Consider the following 21,969-nt stretch of genomic DNA (forward strand, 5'->3'; position numbering starts at 1 on the left):
CTTACGATCCGATCTCATCCTACCCGTTGTACTCCCCACCCTTAAGTAGAAAAATAAAGATTATTAACAAAATTGGAGGTTCAAAAGATTCTTACAGGCCTCTTTAAAATTTTAAGAGCCTTTGCTCTCTTATTTTTGGCCAACCACTTGCTTTTAAATTATATTCTATTATAAAGTAATACAGTCATTCGCTTTCTATCTCCACTTTATATTATACTCCTATTTGATAAATATATTTTAAGATTAAAATATTATTAAAGAGGAGATATAAAAAGTGTTGTTGAAGATAAATACATGTTAAGTTGCTAAAAATCAATATTTTATTATAGAGTGGCCAGAGACCCGGTTGGAAATGCTCTTAATTTATATATATACTTATAATGACTGTATTCTCAGTTCAGCCAACACTTGCACTTCCATTATTTCTTAAATAAAAGAAAAGGAAATGACAGAAAAAAGAAGTTTAGTAGGAAGTATGAAGATTGAAGCGGAAACTATAAAGAAAGCTCTAGACTTGTCAATGAAAGCACACAAGTTTTGTTGTACACTTTCTGATCAGTATCTTCGCGAGGAAATTTGCAGCTCATGTGAGATTGTTTTTGCATTTCCAGGATCATGGTCTGTGAATGATTGGTTTAGCTGCAATCCGTTTGGCGAAATAAAGATTGATCTTGCTTTGTTTCCTTCTCTGAGAAGCATTGGCAATCAAGAAACTGCGTGTGTAAATGAAGCATTCTTCCGTAATTTTGTAGCGATTCTTGAAACATCTCATCTGGCAATTGAGGTACGCAAATTAGTTCAACACCAATACTGAACATCTTGTTTTTTTTTGCTTTTGATATGAATCACATAATATGAATGTCCTAGTTGACTTTAGTTTCATCTAGTAGATTACTAACTTTTTTGAAATTTTAAGCAATTTGAGTGATATTTTACTATTTTTGGCTATGCTTGAACGGCAAGTTTTATTTATGTTAGTTTTATTGGAAATAATTCTGAAGTTCGTAGAAATGATTCTAAAGACTAAGAGCTCAATAGTAGTTAACTTAACATGATATCAATACTCGGCTAAAATATTACATTTTTAGTTTGGCATTTCCAATATTATTCTCGAAATTTTAATCTATATTCGCCACAATTTTTTTAGGAAAACCATTTTTGAATTGTAAACCCCAAAAACTGCTTTATCTATTGTACAGTAAAGTAACCTTGAGTTGGATGCTTTCATAATTATCATTCTCAGGTGGAAAAGGCTGTGGAAGATAAAAAGCGAGTTGTATTTGCAGGACACTCCTCAGGTGGTTCATTGGCCATGATCACAACTGTTTGGTTCCTAGAGAAATTCACTAGGAAACATTGTGCCACTACTCCTCTTTGTGTTACTTTTGGCTCTCCGTTAATCGGTGACCACATTTTTTCTCACGCCATTAGGCGAGAAAACTGGGGTCATTGCTTCATAAACTTGGTCACCAAATATGACATTGTTCCTCTTATAATGCTTACTCCTTTACATTTATTTGATCAACAACTTCCGCGTATACTTGATTTTCACTGTCCAAATTCAAAAAATTTCAAGCACACGATGATTTCAACGTCGAGTGTGGCCTCATCATTTTACTTAAACGTATTGATACAAGCATCAGTCGTTGCAAGCTATGTTGCTTGTAGTTTCAGAGGAAGCACAAATATATTAGTGGGAAATTTCTCGAAATTCATTCAGCTTAGCCCATATAGGCCTTTTGGTACATATATTTTCTGTGACAAAGATAAGAAATTTGTTGGGATGGAGAATGCAGATGCTGTTTTGCAAACATTGTTCTATTTTTCTCAATTAGGTATCCAAGAAGGCGGCTCAATGGCTGGTTGTCTGACGTTAAATGCAAATATGATGTACGAAAAAGTATTAAGTAATTGCTTAGAGATGCAAAATTTTGTGTATCTAAAAAAAGCATCTGATCTGGAGGCTGAGGATATTAAAACCACCCTACATGACCTTGGCTTGGTAAGTTCTGTTATGGAATTAAATCACTTATCAGTTTAAAAGTAAATAACAGAAAATTCTTTTATGAAATTTACAAGTACCTTTTAAAGTAACAAATTTGTACACTGCACAACTTTTCAGGATATTGACATTCTCCTAACATGAACACTTTAAAATTGCAGCACACACAAGCAATACTATCTCTTCATGCTGCTCTAGACTTTGAGAAACAAAAAATGAAAAATGAAGAAGCAATCGAGAAAGAAAGCATTGATAAATACCTTTCCGCAGTTGAGGAATATAAAAGGGACTGTGAACTCACTAAAGTCGGATGCTATGAGGCCTTCAAGATTCATAACAATGAGAGTGACTTCAAGGCAGATGTTGCGAGGCTTGAGTTAGCAGGAGTATGGGATGAAATTGTAGATATGGTAAAAAGAGGTCAACTTCCAGATGATTTTGAGGTAAAAAAAGAGTGGATAGAGTTAGGGACAAAATTTAGACGATTACTGGAGCCTCTAGATGTTGCAAACTACTATATGCAGGGAAGAAATGATGATGCAGGAAGCTACTTGATTAAAGGTAGACCGAGGCGTTACAAATTTCCACAGAGATGGCATGAACACGAGAAACGAATGATGCAATATGCGGCGATTTCAGAATCATGTTTTTGGGGGGAGGTGGAGGAAATAAAGTTCATTAGCAAGAAATTGGGGTTTGAAGCTGTCAAGGAGAGGATTGTAAAGCTAGAAGGGCACATACTAGATTGGTACAAGAATGAAGTTGTTGATAAGGATGTGCTTTTGGAAAATTCTGGCTTGACGCAGTGGTGGAAGTCACTCCCCAAAGAGCACAAATTAGCATCTTGCATTAAAGATTTGTTTGTTGAGACGTAAGAATGTTTTCCTTTAGTTGTAACATAAAACAAATTAATTAATTTTAGTGCTCAGACTCAGAGATACCCAAACTTTAATTTGCTTTTATGATTGTACTTTATTTTGGCAAATAAAAAGTAGTATTTGTATTCTTATGTGATGTACACTTTTATTTTGTGTGTTGATCACACCGGAGGACTGGCTCTACAGAACAAGCAGGTCTGCAGGTGAATTTGTTGTTCAGTCCATGCACATGCTATAATTTACGAGTTCCAGGTAGGATCAAGGGAATTTCAAACCAGAAAATGATAATGATATATATATATATATATATATATATATTGTGGCCTAAATAATAGAGACCTCTTCTTAAAAACAAATAGGGACATGGGGTGCTGCTAATATTTGTTTATTGTGTGTTCTTGATTCGGAATTTGCCAAAGTTCCATATATAATTTAGCATCTTCTTCTCCATGAAACAAGCAGGCTACTGAAAATTTTATTTGTTTAGGTTGAGCAATATACTTGTATTAATTAAAGCCAACATTTGTGAATAACACCCACTGACACTTGACAAACAAACAACCAGATTAAATTTAAAAAAAAAAAAATGAATTTACTGACACAGAGACACTACCAGCAGCAACCACAACCACCTCAAGTGCAACGTTCCACCCAACCCCATCATCAGATTCAGCTAGCTACCCATCCTTTGCTTTTAAACCAAGACTACTTTTCAACATTTGCTTTTCAACATTATTCTTTTAATCTCTACTTTGTAATTTTTGTATGAAATCAAGCTCCGCAATATCCTTCATGCCAACTCCTCCCGACTTGGCCCTCATTCTTCCTACCACCGCACTTGTAAGCATTTCGCTAACATTATTCGTCTTTTCTTTTATGATTATGGTAGTAGTAATTCTATAATCAACACATTTCCATTCCAACCCATGTTACAACTCTTCTAAAATATTCAATACTTGCTTAAACTCAATCTCTTTTCTGATATTTCTTTCTACACCAAGGCACTTGATGATTCCCATGTATGTTCAACTATATGTGTGCTTAAATTTAATGAATATATAGAGTAATGCATGCATAATACATCTACATTCTTCTCTGGTGTTCTGTAAATTTTATGCATCTATGTATGTCGTACTCATTGTTTATCAATGTAATTTCAGAAAAAGAAGAAAGCTAGTCCACATCAAAAAAGAGAGGAGCTTGAAATAGAGGTATGGAGGGGAGGAGTAAATCAATTTCTAATTTTTTCAATGTATCCCTGAAAAAGAAGAAAGCTACTACCTCCGTCTCGTTGAATAATATACGTTCACTATTTGCACGTATTTTGAGGTTTTATAAAGTATAGTTTTATAATGTTTTTTTTAAAATTTTTTTTTTTTAACTTTTATTCAGTAAAAAAAAAATTAAAAATATTGTAGAATTATGTTTTAAATGAGCATTGAAAAGCGTATAGAATTTAATTGGAGTGAGAAAGTACATTTTTCTCATTTTCTAATACATCACTACTGGAAAATGAATAAAATTTTAATACGAGTAGTATTTATTTTACTGATTTTCTGTCTTTCCTTGCCAAAACTTGGTTTCAAATTAAAATATATCATTACTTTTTTCAAGGCGTACAGACTACTGAAAACAACTAATCTGCATCATATTCTTTGAAAACTGTGAGCAAAGGAAAAGGGAAGCTACAAACTTTGTAGCTTGATGTTTAAAGCAGACCATTCATTGTCCTTGTTTAAGTCTCGTCATCATATACACATTTACAAATATGATACATGTTTGTAGGTTTCTACACTTCATAAGATGCTACATCATGAACAGAAGGTGCATGAAATCTTGGATAGCAGCATGCAACACCAACAGAGTGGTTCTGCTGTTTCAGTACCTGCCTTTCTTCCTCCCAAGGTGACTGTTATTTTCAACTCAACTAATGGAATTTTCAGATATATTAAGATCAATTAATTAATACACACATCTCAATTACATGGAATCATAAAATTTTCACCTAGTTGATATGTTGAATCATGTGGAGACAGATGAAGGAGCTTTTAACTGAACTGGCTATGGTTGAGACAGAGATAATTCGATTGGAAAGCCAAATCAGCCACCTACAAACCAACTTGGCTCAAGAAAAGAAAGTGACTAGAGAAACAAAATCTGTAAAATGGAAAGACGCGGCTATTTTAAAAAATACTCATACTTCATCTTCATCATCATCATCATCAGAACTTCCACCAAATCCTAAGCCATCATTAATTAAAGGATTTGGTGAGAATATGGCATTTGAGACCAAGGCATTACATTTCATCAGCAAAGCTATCAAAGGTGACTACAATCTTAGTGACTTCAATATACATGAAAAGCTGAAAAGTTCCAGAGCATCTTTTACTGAGCAGAAAGAGAATCATTTAAATCATGAGGGTGGATTTCAAGAGCGAATGAGCAGAAAAAGTGGAATTCTCAAGCCTCCCTCACCTTTTAGGGATTCAAGACACAAGACTCCCAAGGTAAATCGCTTCATTAAAATTGAATATGACATGTTACTTCATTCTAAGATCAATTTGTGGAAATACATTTCTGTTATGTGCATGTCTGTGTTAGCTTCTCTACGTGTGTTGCATACAACATTTGCAGAAAAATCAATAGCTAAGTAAGCTTGATATAACAATTGAATAACCTAAAGTGGCAGTACACATAATGACATGACTTTCATCACTTTGTCGTTCTAGTACTCTGTTTACATTTAAGTTAATTAGTTATATGGATCGTGGTCTATGCATGTGTGGTGTCAGTATATTCGTATTTAGTACGTATATTTGCAGATATAAGGGAGATAATGAGTGTTCTATAACTTCTGTGTTGGTCTCAGAAAGAACGTAACCAAGAGATGGCTACGGAACTTCCACCAAAATATGTATCAACTCCGATACATCAGACCGAGGAGGAAAACATTCACAAGTTGCCACCAAACAGACTATCAGAAAACATTATGAAGTGTCTGATTAACATATTTGTGAGGCTACTAAGGACATCAAGAGCCATGGAACTTGAGAAATCAGGTCCCATTTCAAGGTCTGCTAATTTTTCACTGAGCTTCAGAGCTGAAACCAGCTTAAATACAAAGGCAAACCTTATGGTGCAGAAAGATTTGAGGCAACAAGATCCTTATGGTATCTTCGACATGGAAGAATCGATTCCAAGAGACATTGGCCCTTACAAGCACTTGGTTAGATTCACATCAAGCTCCTTAGACCCCAAATGCATTTCCAATTCTAGTTCTTTCCCACTGCTTCAGAAGTTGAGGTACAAAATTTAACATATATTCACACACAAACACACAAAATAAAAGCCTGAGGAATTGAATTTCTCATTTGCATTCGGACTTCATGAAGAGACTTGATGAATGGACTTCAAAAGCTGGATATGAGATTTATGACTCACCAACAGAAGTTGTCATTCTGGATCAACATGTACAATGCTTGCATCATGCATGTAAGTTATACATATATATTATTTTTCACATATCTATAGTCTTTTCTTTCACTATACATCTAGTAAACCTCATTTACATCATCAAATGAGTAAATTACAGGGGTTCCTGCAGTACGGTGTTCCTTCTAGTCCCGAAAAGCTGCTCACCTTGATGAATAAGGTAATCTATTTAATTATTCATGGCCGGGATTGAAGCATTTGCAGAATTGTTTACTTTTCCTAACTTTTAATCACTACAGTTTAATCGTGATATATAATGTTCATGTTTTTGAAGGCTACTCTTAACATTGGAGGAAACACTATTAATGCTCAATCTATTGAGCATTTTATACTGAGAAACCAAACCTCTTCACTGAGAAAAGAGGTAAAAAAAAAATCACTAATAACAATTAATGCAGTTATATATCTATATCAAGAGTAATCTTAAACTCAAAAACAGAACACACATTTGCATTATTTGAATTATAGATTTTCCAAAAGGATGATAAAGAAGCCATTGTCCGTGAACTCTATGGACTGGAATCCTGTGACCCCAATGTCACATTTGCGCTGTGCTGTGGAACCCGTTCCTCTCCAGCAGTAAGTTACAGAAATGAATTTACAAATGATGCATTCAGATTTTTTCTTAGTTTACTAGCAAGAAGATATTTATAAAATTGACTTGAATAACTTGTGATCAATTTTTGTTATAGGTGAAAATCTATACAAGTGATGTTGTAGCTGAACTGGAGAAAACAAAGTTAGAATACCTGCAAGCTTCAATTGTTGTGACAAGTACCAAAAGGGTATTAATCCCTGAGCTACTAATTAGAAACATGCATGAATTAATTGGGCAAAATAGTAATAATAGTATGGAGTCACTAGTGGAATGGGTGTGTCACCAACTACCAGCCTCAGGTTCACTGAGGAAATCAATGGTGGACTGCTTCAGAGGCCTTAGCAGTGGCAAGCTCTCTCGGGTTGTTGATAAGATACCTTACGAGTTCGAGTTTCAGTATTTGTTGTCCATGTAAAATCTACACTTCCTATAAGTTTATAAATGAGTGCATATATACAGTAAAAAGCCAAATAATTCTGCAACTGATTTCTGTTCCAGGTTTACAATGTCAACACATTCTGATTCCCTGCATTTTTCATATCTGTATTCGATAACAGATAGCGAGTTGTAAGATGCATTCGAGTATTTAAATCATTCCAAAAACATTGTTTTCAGATTCTTTTATCTATGTTACAGCAAAAGAAGAAGATTATTTTGTCAGCAAAAGAGGAAGATTATTTTGTCAGCAAAAGAGGAAGATTATTTTGTCACATTTATTCAAAAACGAGACTTTAACTTTCATACCGTAGTTGCAAATTAAGATTGCTGAATGCTGATTGCATGTGTAAGTTGTGGATTTCAGAGTCAACTAACCACTCCAGTATCACTTGATCTTATCAACTTGCTTGCAAAAGAAGATTGACTTTTGTAGTAATTGTGACACTTCAGATTGAGCAATGCTAGAAACATACTTTCTCCGTCCCATAAAACTTCTCCTCTTACTTTTTCCGTCCCATAAAACTTCTCCTCTTTTGATTTCATGATAAGCGATTGACTATTAATTTTACATTTATTTTATAAAATCAAATATAGTCAGGAATAATTTTGTTTAATTTATATTTATAAATATTTTAATATAATAAAATTTTTATATTTAAAATTAATATGAAATTAAAGATATTAGCAATTAAAAGTGTATATTGACATCTACCATAAATAGAAAATGTTCTGTGCAGTTTGTCCGGGGCTTAGAGTTAGGGTTATTAATGTTGTTGTCAAAAAAATGGCGGCTGCTACAAGTTTGTCCTTTGACCTTTGTAATATGGTTCAAAGTTGCTGTTAGCTTCCCTGTGATTTGACTTTGACTATTTGACAAAAATAATATATTGCTCGGTTCCACATGTATAATTTTTCTTCTTATCCTTGATAAGTATTTTTTATAGGTATTTTTTAATTATTATAAAGTATAATTTTATAATATTTTTTTATTTTTTTCAGTATAAAAATTTAAATATTATATTTTATTTGGAAAACAAGTTCAAAAACTTAAGAAATTATAGTAGAATCTCGATAAATGAATACTCTTGTAACCAAAAATACATATTCTTTTAATGAGATTATTTATTTATCAATTAATGAATATTTTATTTATTTATCGATAAATGAATATTTATTTATTTAGATATTATTTTCAAGTTTTTTTAATAATTTCTTTACTATATTTTATTTTAAAATATACCTAAAATATATTATGATTGTAATATCTATTTGATATTTAATTATATTCATTTTTTAACATTTTAAATTAGTTTTACATGCATGTATGCATGAATACATAGTGTATTGACTTGGTGTAATAATGAGTAATCCGTTCAAATGTGTATTAAAATGTAATATATTTACAAAGTCACTCATAATCAACTATATCTTCCAAATCTTATTTTATTATCACAATCATAAACTAATAATCATCAATCAAATGAGTTTTTATTGGATTGAATATATTCATATATTTATATAAAGATAAATGTATATTCGAATTATTATAATTATTTATTTATATTTAAACAAGTTCTATACAGACTTAATTTTTTTATTCATTAATGCATTTAACGAATTTATTCATTAAATCTATTTGTTCAAGCTGAAATCGAAAAAATTTATTCATTTATTAAAATAATTCATTAATCAAATATTTATTTATAGAGATCTTGCTGAATAGTCTTATAAGGCATGCCGGTCTCTCTGCCTAAATAATGTAGGGGCGGAAGGAGCAGTTTTTAGAGGTAAAAAAAACTAAAAATTCACTATTCAGTCACTTTGGAAGATAGATTGGCAATCAGACATGTGTTTTAATTTTTAAATGCTCCCTCCGTCCCGGCCATTTGTATATAAATGGTTTGGTTTTGGAGGACAATAAATATAATAAAATAATATTATTTTTGTTACGATAATAGGATAAGAGAAAAAGAAAAAATATAATTTAGTGAAAAAAGTATAAAATTAATTAAAGTTGTGGGATCATTCAATATTTAATCAATAAAATGAATGTAGTGGGAGAAAGTAATGAGTGTAGTTGATTTTTTAATTATAGTTTGTTTACTATTTTTAGTAAATTTAAAATATATAGAATTAAATGAGATATTCAAAAATGAAAAATATATAAAAATAAATGGGAGAGAAAGAGGATCGGTGTATTTGCAAGAAAGTGGAAACGAAAATTTGGCGTAATGTCAATCGCCGGGGCCAAACACTAATCAGTGAGGCCCGTAGATTTCAAAAGTAGTATGTACTCGTGTGTATACAGAATACTACTCCCCTCTGTGTGGATGCAAAGTCGTTTGACACGTACTTCTGCGATATTTTTAATTAATTTTGTTGTAGACAATTATTTATGGCAAAATTTGAAAATAATATTTTTAAGTATTTGATCAAATCTCCTCTTAAAAAAAATACGTTCTTCAAAAAATACGTGTAGAAAAGTCAAAATTTTCCCAAGTAGGGAGAGTAACTTTGGACAATTTTTTATCCCTCAGCAATTGTTCATCTACCTATCCAATATTGATTTATAAATAAAATTTCAAATTTACTCTCCATTTTATTATTTTCAATACAATTCCACTGCACTTATGTATAAAAGTAGTGTATTAAATTAGGGTAATTTTTGAAATGTATTATCCAACCAATTTTTCTTAATATATCTTGTTTTTACAAAAAACGATTATTAAAATTGGATGAAAGGACTAATAAGTTATTTGAATAAGACTTTCAATAAAAGAAATATTCTAATAATTTGATATTTGTCAATCTCTAATTAATCATTAATAAAAAATGTTATTTATGAATTCATATAGCTATGATAAATAAAAATCAAGATTTTCATTTTTTAGTGGAATTCAAATCAATACCCAACAAAATATTACGACTTGCGATTAATACATAAAAATATGAGAATAACTGAAAAACAATAAAAAATATATAAAGGGGAAGTTTTCGAATTTAGTCATATAACTGTCTCCTTAAAACTATTACGGTCCTCACCGTATGTGCAGGTCGTTAACCTCTCATGATAAAATGAGAAAACGACGAATTTACACGAACAACACCTTCGGCGAACTTGAACCGAGCACCTGAGTTGTTCAGGGAGAGGATAGGGTTTGTAATTTTTAGGAGGCGTCTGTGTATATCGAATGAATAATCGTTTAACCCTAAACGTGATACGATGATATATAGGCTCGAGAGAAACGTGTGCGCTACTTCACGGTTAATTAAATAAAACGCGTTAATTAATAATCAAATCCGTATAAAACCAGATTATTATTACACCAAATCAATTATAATAATTCTTAGTCAAAAAACAAATTAAAAATTTAAAAGTTCAAGCCCAGTCACACGCACGTAGGTGTTGGAACAATATATAAGTAACATATTTGAACATTACATAAGTGTAAGTAACATATTTGAACATTACATAGGTGTTTCAACATACATTAATTCAAATAATCATATATCATTTATTCTTTAGTTATTTTGAGTGATTCAAAATATTTCGAAAAACTCTCACAAGGAAAAATACATTCCAAGTATGACGATGAATTTTAACAAAGGCAAATCGAATCAGATAATGCTAATTGCTTGATGTATAAATGAGTGGTTATTTTAACAGTAAGGTAACTATCCTAGAAGTCTAGAACTAGGCTTTTTGACTAGTCTCCTTTGCTTGTCGTTATAGAACAAGTGAGTAACAAAACTCCATTTATTTCAAGGTAAACTACAATATCATCCATTTAAATAATTAAAAATTATCAAAATAACCACTCCCGTATCAATCAAACTGTCATCTTCAAATTCACCGCGGAGCAAAAGAAACAGAAAACTCCGTCGGAACCCTAACTTTCTCCGACCAAATCCTCGACTCTAAGTACCATTTCGATATTTTTCCGGCAACTCTTCCCATATCCGGCCTCTTCTCCGGCTCCACATCAACACATTCTAAAGCCAAACGCGTCAACTTCTCCGCAACATCCACCGGAAATGAATCCTTCAATCTCCGATCAATCCACCTCCGCAACCGTCCCTCCGTTGCATCTCCGCCTCCTTCGACCGCCTCCACCGCCGTGTCAATCACCGAAATTCGCTTATAATCTCCGCTCTTCTTATCAAACTTGTACTTCAACGGCTCTTCACCTGACAAAAGCTCCAACAAAACAACTCCAAAGGCATATATATCGGTCTTTTGAGTTTCGATTCCGGATAATCGAAACTCGGGAGACATATATCCTCTCACTCCTTGGAATTGGAACCGTGAATTCGCCGATCGACTCGTATGAATGGGCGAATCAGGTAAAATATTATTATAATTGCAATCAATATTTCCTTTGGATTCTCCGCAAATCTCAGCAGCGCCGAAATGACAGATCTTGGCGTTGAATGAAGGCTCCGTAACAACAACGCTACTGCTCTTGACATATTTATGCACTAAATTAACTTTCTGTCCTGTATTGTTGTGAATATAATCCAATCCGTGTGCTAAATCTGTGGCGATTTGAATCCTCGACATCCACGTAGAAAGGACTGTGAAATTAGGATTTCTAGGGCTTCGTAGACAATCAGATAAGCTGGCGCCGTTAATGTATTCATAAACTAAGTAGATATGATTACCCGAGATGGAAGCGCCTAATAGTTTGATAATACTAATATGATGACTACGACAAATTGTCGAAAGTATCGTTTTGAGCTCAGAGGTTTCGATTTGTTTCTGAAATTTGCGTTGAAATATGATCACTTCTTTGGCGCGAAGAATTGCGCGCCAGGAAGGGGAAGATGAATTAGGTGAAAAGCGCTTGGCGAGGAAGTTGTTAGTGGCTATCCTGATCTCGGAGAAGTTATAAATGTGAGGGTTTTCGGGTAAGGAGCTACGGAAGGAGGAGAGGGAGGAGAGGGCGGTTGTGGTTGCGACGGAGGTGTCGAGACGGTAGGAGGAGCCGGAGGAGGTGAAGTTGTTGGTTGGGTTGGAGGATTCATTGGTGGTGAGTTGTTGTTGTGGTGATGATGAGGTTTCGGTTGAGTTGGTGCGTCTGGATAGAGTTCTTCGTGAGGGTCGAGATGCTTCAACAGCCATCTTCGATTTACACATACATGAAATTGGGTGTTTCGGTTGTGAATGAGCTTGTCATTTAAGTTGTTGGTTGGGCGCAAAAATATGGAACGTCTACTGATTTTTTTGGGCGGAAAAGGCAAAGGATGCTCTACTTAAGCATATGTAGCGGTTACACTTGTGACTTATTTTTATCTTGCACAAAAGGTCCACCGGACCGGGCTTTTTGGGCTTTTACTTTGACCGGTTGAGCCGGACCGGGTTTTCTGAAAATGTCAGAGCCCGTTTGGGCCCTCGAGACGGGCCTAACCGGACTTTTTTCGGGCCGGATCGGATCGGGCCGGACTTTTTTTCGGCCCGGATCGGATCGGGCCAGGCTTTTTTCTAATTTAAATCGGATTGAGTATCATTAAAAATTCCGAAGAATACATATGTTAGCAACTATATTATCGTAAAAATGTATTAGTTTACATGAAATATTTTATGAAAACATTACTTCTTTGAAAATATTTAAGTTCGACAAAAAATAAACATGTTTATAGAATAATATGTTTTATCATTGTTATGATAACAATAATATCCAAATATATATAGTGTATTTATTATATCTTCTTTCATTATTTATGCAACGAAGTATATAAATAATATTATGAATCACAAATATGTTAATATATATGTGTTTAAAATATTATTTATATTTATAGTAAATGTGAATTTATAAATATATAAGAAAATATATTAAAATAATCATACTATAACCGGGCTTTTAATCGGGCCGGGCCGGGCCGAAGCCCGGGCTTTTAACCGGGTCGGGCCGGGCTTTACCTAAAAATATAGGGTTCGTCGAGGCCCGAAGTCCGGGCCGGGACCGGGCCGTGTTTGACCGGGTTTTGACCGGATCGGGCCTTTTTAGATTTTCAGACCTGAACTTTTTGTGCATCTCTATTTTTATACCATCTATTTTCGATTGTTATTATAGTTTAAATTGTGTTTTATTGGTTATTTTTTAAAATACAGTAATTTTTTTAAAAATAATTTTTTAAGTTTCACTTTTAAAAATATGATTAACAATCTCTGCACATTTTTTATTTATATTTTTTCAAATTGATTTTAAGATTAGTTCGGTTACAAACTTGAAATGCAACCCATATAACCTTATAATTAACATTTTTAAAATTTGAAATTAATTTTTATAACAAGTTACAAATGTTATAAACCGTAATTTTAATACACGTGATTAAGTTGTATTATAGGTTGTATTGGTTGTAATCGTATTTTTATAAATGTAACTTAGTTACCTATATCAAAAATACTGTTTACATTTGTAATTAAAAAAATTATATCTTTGAAAATGCATAGGTAATTTCCCTATTTTAGTACATTAATGTAAAAATGGAGTCAAAATATATTTTTCACATTAAAAAACATTTTTAATTATGTCAATGAAGAGGACTGGAGGAGGCTGGCCGGGAGCGTGGGAGGTGCGAACTGTACATAAAGGCCAAGAATAATTAAATTTTATTCCCCTAAATGAGGATAAGAAAGACAGGAGTGTGTTTTTTTTCAATAAATAAAAGAAATAAAGAAAGACATGAGTGAGGAAAGTAGCATCATGGACCAGAACAGAAGCAGCAGCTGTGGTCATGGGATTTTGTGGCTAAAATAAGAGCCGCATGCAGTGTGCAATGGACTTTGCTGCATGTCCCACGCTTTCATTTTTCTTCAAAGATACAGATGGCTTCGGTAACCGTGACTGGGAAAGGTCGACTGAAAATAAAAATAGTATCGAGGATAGCAGGAGAACCATCTTAATAAAATGAGAAATTCTTAGAATCAAACTGTGATTTGAAATATATTTTGGGGAAATTGCTATACATACGTATTTTTTAATCTTATTTCTGATTATACGATCTCCTAATTCTATTCTCATTTTTACTATCATCGCCTTTGGAATTGCCGGAATAGGTTCAATTTTTTTTGTTTTTTCACTCTCTTCATCGCTCTCTCTTCGTCCTCTTTCTCTCCTTCTCTTATATGTGTCTATACACACATACACAAACACTCCACACACGTGTACACACCCAGTCGTGATTAAATATTGAAGATTATGATGTCAATTTTATGGAACCCTCTTTCTCTCTTCAGTCTGCATCACTCTTTATCTTCTTTTTTTTATTAAGCTGATTTAAATTGAATCAATTTGGGTTGTTTAGGATGTTTTCATTATACATATAAATTATTCGATAAAAAAAAGTTGAATCTGTTTGTTTTGATTGTTTAATTAGGCCCCGGCAGGGGAATTTCTATGTCTAACTTTGATGTTGAATCTCCGAACCACTCTGTATGAATCTCCAACTATTTGTAGCGATTTTGTTACTGAATTTCGATCATTTATGGTTGCTTATAAAGTTACATTATATTGATCACAATATGCCAACAATACGGTAGCAAAAATCAACTACTGCAACAAAATCAACTCCAAAATTAACTTTTGAAAAAATTAAAACTCAAACTCCATTTGAGGTTGCAATGGTTGCAGATCGGAAAAATTATTTTTAAAAATTTTGAAATTGAGTTGCATTTGAAGTTGTAAGAGTTGCAGATCGTATTTTTAAAAATAAAAACTAAAAAAACGTATTTTGTAAATTACTTTCAAGCCATGTAGTATTTTTGAAATTATTTTCTAAAACATAAATACTTTTAAAAAAAACCCTATATTTTTTAACTTATTAAAATTATAATATTTTGAAATATTTATTACATTATAATATTTCTTACATAATTTTTAGAATCGAGATTTGAATCATTATTTATAAGATTCAAATATAAAATTTTAAATTCATAAGATTTAAAATTAGATTATAAATTTTTTATTGATTTATTATAAAATTTTTGAATAAATTATTATTTGTAATTAACTTATGGAAGCATTATGAAAATAAAAAAAATGCATTTTTCGATTTTTAAATTATTTTTTTTTAAAAAAAATTCTCATTCACTTTAAGAGTGTTATCTCTTGAACTCTAGCCTAATAGTAAATTACAACAAGTTATAATATATTATAGTTAAAATTATTATTTAAAATTGCAATAGTATAATTATATTTTGTCATTTTTACTTTAGTTACTCCCTCCGTCTCAACCATTTTTTTACGGTTTCCTTTTTGAGATGTCCCATCAAATTCTTTACATTTCAAAACTTACCAAAAATAATGGGTCCCACCACTTTCTCACTTTTCCTTCCCTTTCACACTACTTTTACTCCACTATATCTTTTTTATACATTAAAAATCAATGGGTCTCACCACTTCACCCAAATTTTTTTTTTTCACTACTTTATACGTATTTTTTAACCTCCGTGCCCAAAACAAACATAAAGAATTGATTGGGACGGAGGGAGTACAATTTTTCTCTATTTTCACGTTACCATGCTTGTCATAATAATTTTCATTTGTCTATTTGGGTCTAACTTTTAACTTACACATGCTTCCGTGTCAATTATAAAAATACACCGTGTAAAGTTAACTGCTAATTTAATATTTTGCTATTTAATATTAATATTTAAGTCAATTTTAATTTCATCGAAATGTATTATCGGATGCTATGATGTTGGGTGTTGTAAGATTGTGTAATATTGTGATGTGTGAGTATGCGTCAGTAGTAGGTAGGAGTAGATGTGTTTGCGCCTGCGCGTAACCTTGTAATCATGTCCTGGAACGCGCAAGTTCCAATGTGCATGTTACGTTTCCCACGCTCCCTGTCATCTTTGTACTCCGATCGTCCCAACATAGATATTTTTTTTGGAAAAAAAAAATTCCAAATTATATATCCATATCTTATTTCAACACAAATATAAGGGTGATTTTCAAAAGCTATTTTTGTATATATTATTTCTAAAATTTTACTTTTTTAAAACTTAACTCAATTCTCATTTTTCAATGTACAATAAGGGTATTTGGTGGAAAATCTTATTCAAATAACATTTTTCTTAATATACGTAATTTTTTCAAAAGAGACATGAAATATGGGACGGGGGAGTACAATTAAACAACAAAATTTCACAAAAAAACATTGAGCATACAAAACATTAAGGATCTTTTAGAAGAGTAGTGCCACGGATATCAAATTGGGTATCAAAATTTATTCTAAAAAATGTTAAATGATTTTTGTTGTGGAATAAAAACTAAGGTTCATTAGTATTTAATTCTAGGGTTTGCGAGGTTCAAACATTAATGGCGGCGCTTGCGATTGTGGACTAGTTGTCCTCGCAAGATGCCTACACACATATCTCTGTGTTGTAGAGAATCAGGCCAAAAATGTGGTTTTAGATTGAGGGGTAGAGCCCTTTATATAGAGGCGAGTCTAGGGTTAGACTCGTGTTGGGAGACTTGATAAATAAGTCTCCAACTTAGACTGTAATTAGGACTCCTGTAAAGTAAAGGATTGTAGATTCTTTCTTGTAGGAGTTAGTGTCCATGTTGGACGTCATGTCTTGGTCTTTCAGCCGTATTGGGCCTAGTCCGTGGACAACCACTACTAGAAATAGTGTCTACGACATCATCCCTTTAACATCGGTTAGAAATGTCACCGATATTAAAAATATTTTTAACATCGGTCGCTTTAAAACCGATGTTAAAGGTGTTGTAAGACATCGGTATCTTAACCAACCGATGTCTATAATTGTTTTTAAAAAAATAAAAAAAGCCCGCTTCTTTCTTTCCCCCATTAATATACCAAAAAATTCCCCCCTCAGACCAAAAAAATTATTCTCAGTTTCCCCCTAACCAAAACTGTTTCCCCCCTCTCTCCCTCATTCTCTCTTTTCTCTTTCTCATTCTCTATTCTCTCTTCTCGCTCCTCTCTCACTGTCTCGTCTCTGTTCTTTGTTCTCTCTTCTCTCAGTCTCTCTATTCTATTCTCTCATTCTCTCTCATCTCTCACCGTCTCTCTTCTCAATCACTCTCTCTAAACCTAATTATACCCCTATTTGTACAAACCTTTAATTAAACTCGATTAATTCCTAAATCAAGCTTGATTGGTGCTAAATAATCTTGAAAGAAGTTGGGTCTACTCGATTTGTGTGAGAAAAGTAAGTTTATTTCGAATTTATTTTCAAATTTTATGTTTTTTATTTTAATAGAGTTTTGTTTACAGGACTCTGGAGTTTTGTTAGTGTTGAAAGAAGTCGAGTTTGCTTGATTAGGTAAAATGAACTTCTAATCGATTAAAAGTTCGTGTATGTATTGTTAATCTTGAAAGAAGTTGGGTTTACAGATCTATATAAGTTGTACTGGTGGCCTTGTTATTGTTACTGCTAGTGTTGTTTCTTTGTTTTTTCTTCCATGTTTTTTCTTTGTTTTTGGTTACCGTGTGAATCGATTTGTTTTTATGTTCCTGTACAAGTAGTTACTAGAAGATTTGGAATATGATTGTTTTTTTACAAAAAAACAAAATTTGCAGGAGGTTTGGTTGGAGAAGAAAAAAGGAGGGGTGTGCATTTCAATATCATGGAAATGATTAAAGATAACCGGTATAGATGATCAGAGATACCAGAATCATCTCTCTTCTGATGAATCTAGGTATTTGTTAATACTAATATATGGAAGTGTTTTAAAGTTTATATTCTAACATGAGAACAGTTACGTTGTTTATTTGCTATCCACTAGATTTCAAAATTAAATGCTGAAACTCTTCTTATACTGATATTTATTTTCTATTTATATGTGTAGATTAATATGTGTAAATTGTGCTCAGATGTCTGAGATTTGAAATGATTCCGAGCATTTTAAGTTGAGTTGAGTGCTTGTAGAATCTTAATTTAGTAATTTATAAAATAGGCGTGTAGTTGGATCACATCGGTCTGTAAGTCAGCATGTGGCAAATACGGGATGTTTGAAGTCTTAGTCAACTGATGTACTGGGGCAGGACCTGCACTATTTTATTATGTTTGATTTTGTTAGCAGTCACTTGTGAGAGGACATGAAGACAATGGGGAAGATGGTGAATCTGATGCCGTTTCTACACAGATATGTTTTATATTAGAAACACCTAAGTATTGGTTTGACATAAATGTTTTCATGGCGGTTTGTTGACTTATGTGTGATGGTGGAAATTAATCATGTTCATATTTTGGATGCAACTAGAGATATTGTAAGAAAACTTATTGTTTAAAGGGAAATTTGTGTATAATTGCTCTTGTGGTTATTGGTGTAAAGTTTTCTCCGTTCTTGGTAATTCAGGGATATATGGTTATAGGTCCGTCTTCTCTTAATAGGAGAGGAGATACTTCCAAGGTGGAACACATGATTAGCTGACTTTGTCCGTTAAGCAAGCAAGAAGACAAATCTGCACTGCTAAATAATCAGAATATGATCATGCAAGTACTAGCCTGATCTATATACATGTGAGTTATTGGGGATATTTCCCAATTGGGATTTCATTGTCCGAATTTGAGAAACGTAGAGCAGATGCTTTGAATTGGCAACCATTCTCAAAGATGTGGAATATTCCTCGAGGAGTTAATGCCTTTCCTTTTCCTCAAGAGGTACCGGGTTTGCTTTTCCCCAGGGAGGTAATACTAGAAAGCCGAAGAAACCAAGAAACTCAGGTCCTAGGATTTATATTGCTGATGATGATGAGTATATTTTGATTATAATAGGTTATCAGAAATACAATGCAATGTACACTTTTATTTTTTTAATTTTGCTTATATTTACCTCATATTTATCTGGTAGAATTATATTGTGGTTTGTGAAACTTATATCTCTATTTTCGTTCTACAGTTTGTTGCAAAGAAGCTTGATAAAAGACTTTTTGATCTTGGGGCTGTTGCAATAATTGAAAGAGGTCTTGGAGATGACCAGCATCCTTCAGGGTAATAAGTTATGCCTTGCAGTTGCAGTAATATATAATGACATAATATGACGTCCTTAATCATTGCATTCAGCTCTTTTAATGCTCTGATTACATTGTATTTTATGTTTCTTTTGAACAAGACAATTTAAATGAATATATGTAAATTTTATGATTTAGTAAATGGCTTGCAAGCTCAAGAGGGAGCTGTACGTGATGCTACCAACTTTGCTTCAGCTGATACTTTTTATGGTTTAGCAGCATATCCATCCAGGGACAATTGCTTGAGGAATGCGGCTTTAGTGAGCTAGATAGTTTAGGAATGTGATTGTAAATAGATAGTTTTTAATGTTGACGTAGATGTAGATACAGAAATATGTTGGTTGAATGTTGATATATAATTTTTTTGGTATATATTTGTTCTCGTTTAAGATTGTTTTTTATTGATATACCTTTTATTTTAATTAAAGTAGTAGGATGTATCTTGGATATATATAATATCATTTAATTATTAACCAACTGATGTCAAAAATAAGCAAAACACAACAATTTTGACATGAAAAATGATGTAAATAGGGACTTTCACATCGCTAACCTAAGTGAAACCGATGTGATATGCCATATTTAACATTGCCAACCTAATTGAAGTTGATGTGATATGCCATATTATACATCAGTTTGCTAAAAAAACCGATGTCTATGTACATTTTTAACATCGGCTAAAAACCGATATTAAAGACCCCTACCTTTCTCTACACATGCGAAGACATCGGTTTGAAAAAAAAGACATCGGTTTATAACCGATGTCTAAGGGCATTTTTCTAGTAGTGAACTTTTGTTCGTGGACCTTGAGGACTTCTTCTCATGGGTTTTAACAACCTTGACTCATGGGCCTTGACGACTTAGGCCGTCTTTATTCTGTAACAAGTCTTAACCAACCTGGTTTGTATTGGGCTTTGGACAAAAATTCCAAATGTAATTAATTTGACATTTAATGTGTCTTTAAGATGTATTTTTTATCCATATCATTTTCCCCCAACTCCCGGGGAAATTACTCAAGTTTTCGTGGAAGTTAATGGTTTATTCGCAACTCGTGGTACTTTTGTCCCTTCTCGTATATCGGCCCTTCATGTGTATTGGCCTTTCATGGGTATCAACTCTTCATGGGTATCGTCATTTTATCGTAAAGTGTGGAGCGACCTACATGTTTATAATGACTTATACTTTTTTAGTGTGAGTATACACACTTAGGGCATTTAGACATGCTAATTGAATAGTGTTTGACACTAAATAGTCCTAATCAGGACTAAAAAGCAAGCGTTTATCACCCTTTAACCTTTGTCAAGGTTAAGTATAGGGTGAAAGCTGCTAACTGGCCCTAATGAGGGCTAATTGTTTTGTACAAACCGTTAATTAGGCCCAATACAACCTAATTTCAAGCTAAAGTACCCTAACTGACCTTAATCGAGGCTAATCGCCCTTAAACAAAGCTAATTTATCTTAATCAGGGCTAATTACTATGCACAAGCCACTAATTATCCCTAATCCACACTAATCATGTGCGCAGATAAGTTAAACAACCCTAAACGGGGCTAATTATATAACACAAGCCACTAATATCCTTAATTCAGGCTAATTACGTGTAATATACACTAATTAGCCCTAACCGGGGTAATCCTCACTAATCGGGGCTAAGTTTAAAATCCTGAAAATTTTAAAAAAAATCAAAATTTTCACAAAATTTTCACAGGAGGGTCACGGGAAGTCCTCTAGTAGGCTCTGGACCAACCTCTGTGGAGGTTCTGGTCGGCCAGAGGCCTCCATATGGAGGAATCAGCCCTAAGGACTCTTGGTCGGCGAGGACTCCACCTCCGTGAAGAACCTGGTCGGCCTAGTCATGACTGTTCTCGATTTTTTTTGAATGCATCTCACTCGGCCTCACCCTCCACTATGAAGGACTAAGCGGGGATGTCTCTTGGTCGGCTGAGCCTCCACCTCTGAGGAGGTTCTGGTCAGCCAGGTCATGATCGTTCTGTACTTATTCTCGTGAACATTTTGTACTTGTTCTCATGAACATTCTATACTTGTTCTCGTGAACGTTCTACTCTCACAAAACTTGTTTCCCTTGGTGAGGGTTTTAGCCGGCCTAACCCTTCCATATGGAGGACTAGGCGTCACTGACTCTTGGTAGGCCAGAATATCACCTCCGTGAGGGTTCTAGCCGGCGTCTTGACAACTTGGGTCATGGACGTTCTGTATTGTTCTCGTGAACGTTTTACTCTTCACGAAACTTGTTTTCCTCCATGAGGGTTCTAGTCGGCCTAACCCTTCTATGTGGATGACTAGGCATCGCAGACTCTTGGTAGGCTAAAATCTCACCTCCGTGAGGGTTCTATTCGGACCAACCCTTCCATGTGGAGGACTAGGCGTCACTAACTCTTGGTAGTCTAAGAATCTCACCTCCGAGAGGGTTCTAGTCGGTCAAGAGTCGTTTTGACGACTTGGGTCGTGGACTTTCTGTACTTGTTCTTGTGAACGTTCTACTCTTCATGAAACTTATTTCTGTGGATGTTCCAGTCTACACGAAACTTGTTCTCTTGGACGTTCTAGTC

At 33.5% G+C, this 21,969-nt stretch overlaps 3 protein-coding genes and 1 long non-coding RNA gene across 7 annotated transcripts; 3 read left to right on the forward strand and 1 right to left on the reverse strand.

Annotated features, from left to right (window-relative positions):
* Positions 1–321: 321 nt before the first annotated feature.
* Positions 322–3,009, forward strand: LOC141668104 (protein EDS1-like). The gene is made up of 3 exons (XM_074474798.1): positions 322–784; positions 1,244–2,002; positions 2,164–3,009. Exons 1-3 carry the CDS (start codon positions 446–448, stop codon positions 2,875–2,877), a joined length of 1,812 nt encoding a protein of 603 aa, XP_074330899.1. The 5' UTR covers positions 322–445; the 3' UTR covers positions 2,878–3,009.
* Positions 3,010–3,596: 587 nt separating this feature from the next.
* On the forward strand, positions 3,597–7,636 carry LOC141663934 (uncharacterized). 2 transcript variants are annotated; one of them, XM_074469778.1, is made up of 10 exons: positions 3,597–3,720; positions 4,041–4,091; positions 4,666–4,785; positions 4,917–5,387; positions 5,750–6,183; positions 6,273–6,372; positions 6,473–6,532; positions 6,647–6,736; positions 6,841–6,951; positions 7,065–7,636. In XM_074469778.1, exons 1-10 carry the CDS (start codon positions 3,646–3,648, stop codon positions 7,383–7,385), a joined length of 1,833 nt encoding a protein of 610 aa, XP_074325879.1. In that variant the 5' UTR covers positions 3,597–3,645; the 3' UTR covers positions 7,386–7,636. The 2 variants fall into 2 exon arrangements, with proteins under 2 accessions (XP_074325879.1, XP_074325880.1); XM_074469779.1 differs by lacking the exon at positions 3,597–3,720 and adding an exon at positions 3,744–3,899.
* A 3,515-nt stretch (positions 7,637–11,151) lies between these two features.
* LOC141666821 (lysM domain receptor-like kinase 3) lies at positions 11,152–12,653 on the reverse strand. The gene has a single exon (XM_074473029.1). It carries the CDS (start codon positions 12,543–12,545, stop codon positions 11,259–11,261), a length of 1,287 nt encoding a protein of 428 aa, XP_074329130.1. The 5' UTR covers positions 12,546–12,653; the 3' UTR covers positions 11,152–11,258.
* A 4,645-nt stretch (positions 12,654–17,298) lies between these two features.
* Positions 17,299–19,734, forward strand: LOC141668152 (uncharacterized). Of its 3 annotated transcripts, XR_012552940.1 has the most exons (6): positions 17,299–17,708; positions 17,966–18,084; positions 18,343–18,655; positions 18,745–19,112; positions 19,288–19,379; positions 19,538–19,734. It is a non-coding gene; the product is annotated as an uncharacterized LOC141668152 (long non-coding RNA). The 3 variants fall into 3 exon arrangements; XR_012552939.1 differs by lacking the exon at positions 18,343–18,655; XR_012552941.1 differs by lacking the exon at positions 18,343–18,655 and having other exon boundaries at positions 18,745–19,076.
* The last annotated feature ends 2,235 nt before the right edge of the window (positions 19,735–21,969 follow it).

This window comes from Apium graveolens, chromosome 6 (assembly GCF_009905375.1).
Source record: "Apium graveolens cultivar Ventura chromosome 6, ASM990537v1, whole genome shotgun sequence".
Lineage (NCBI taxonomy): Eukaryota > Viridiplantae > Streptophyta > Magnoliopsida > Apiales > Apiaceae > Apium > Apium graveolens.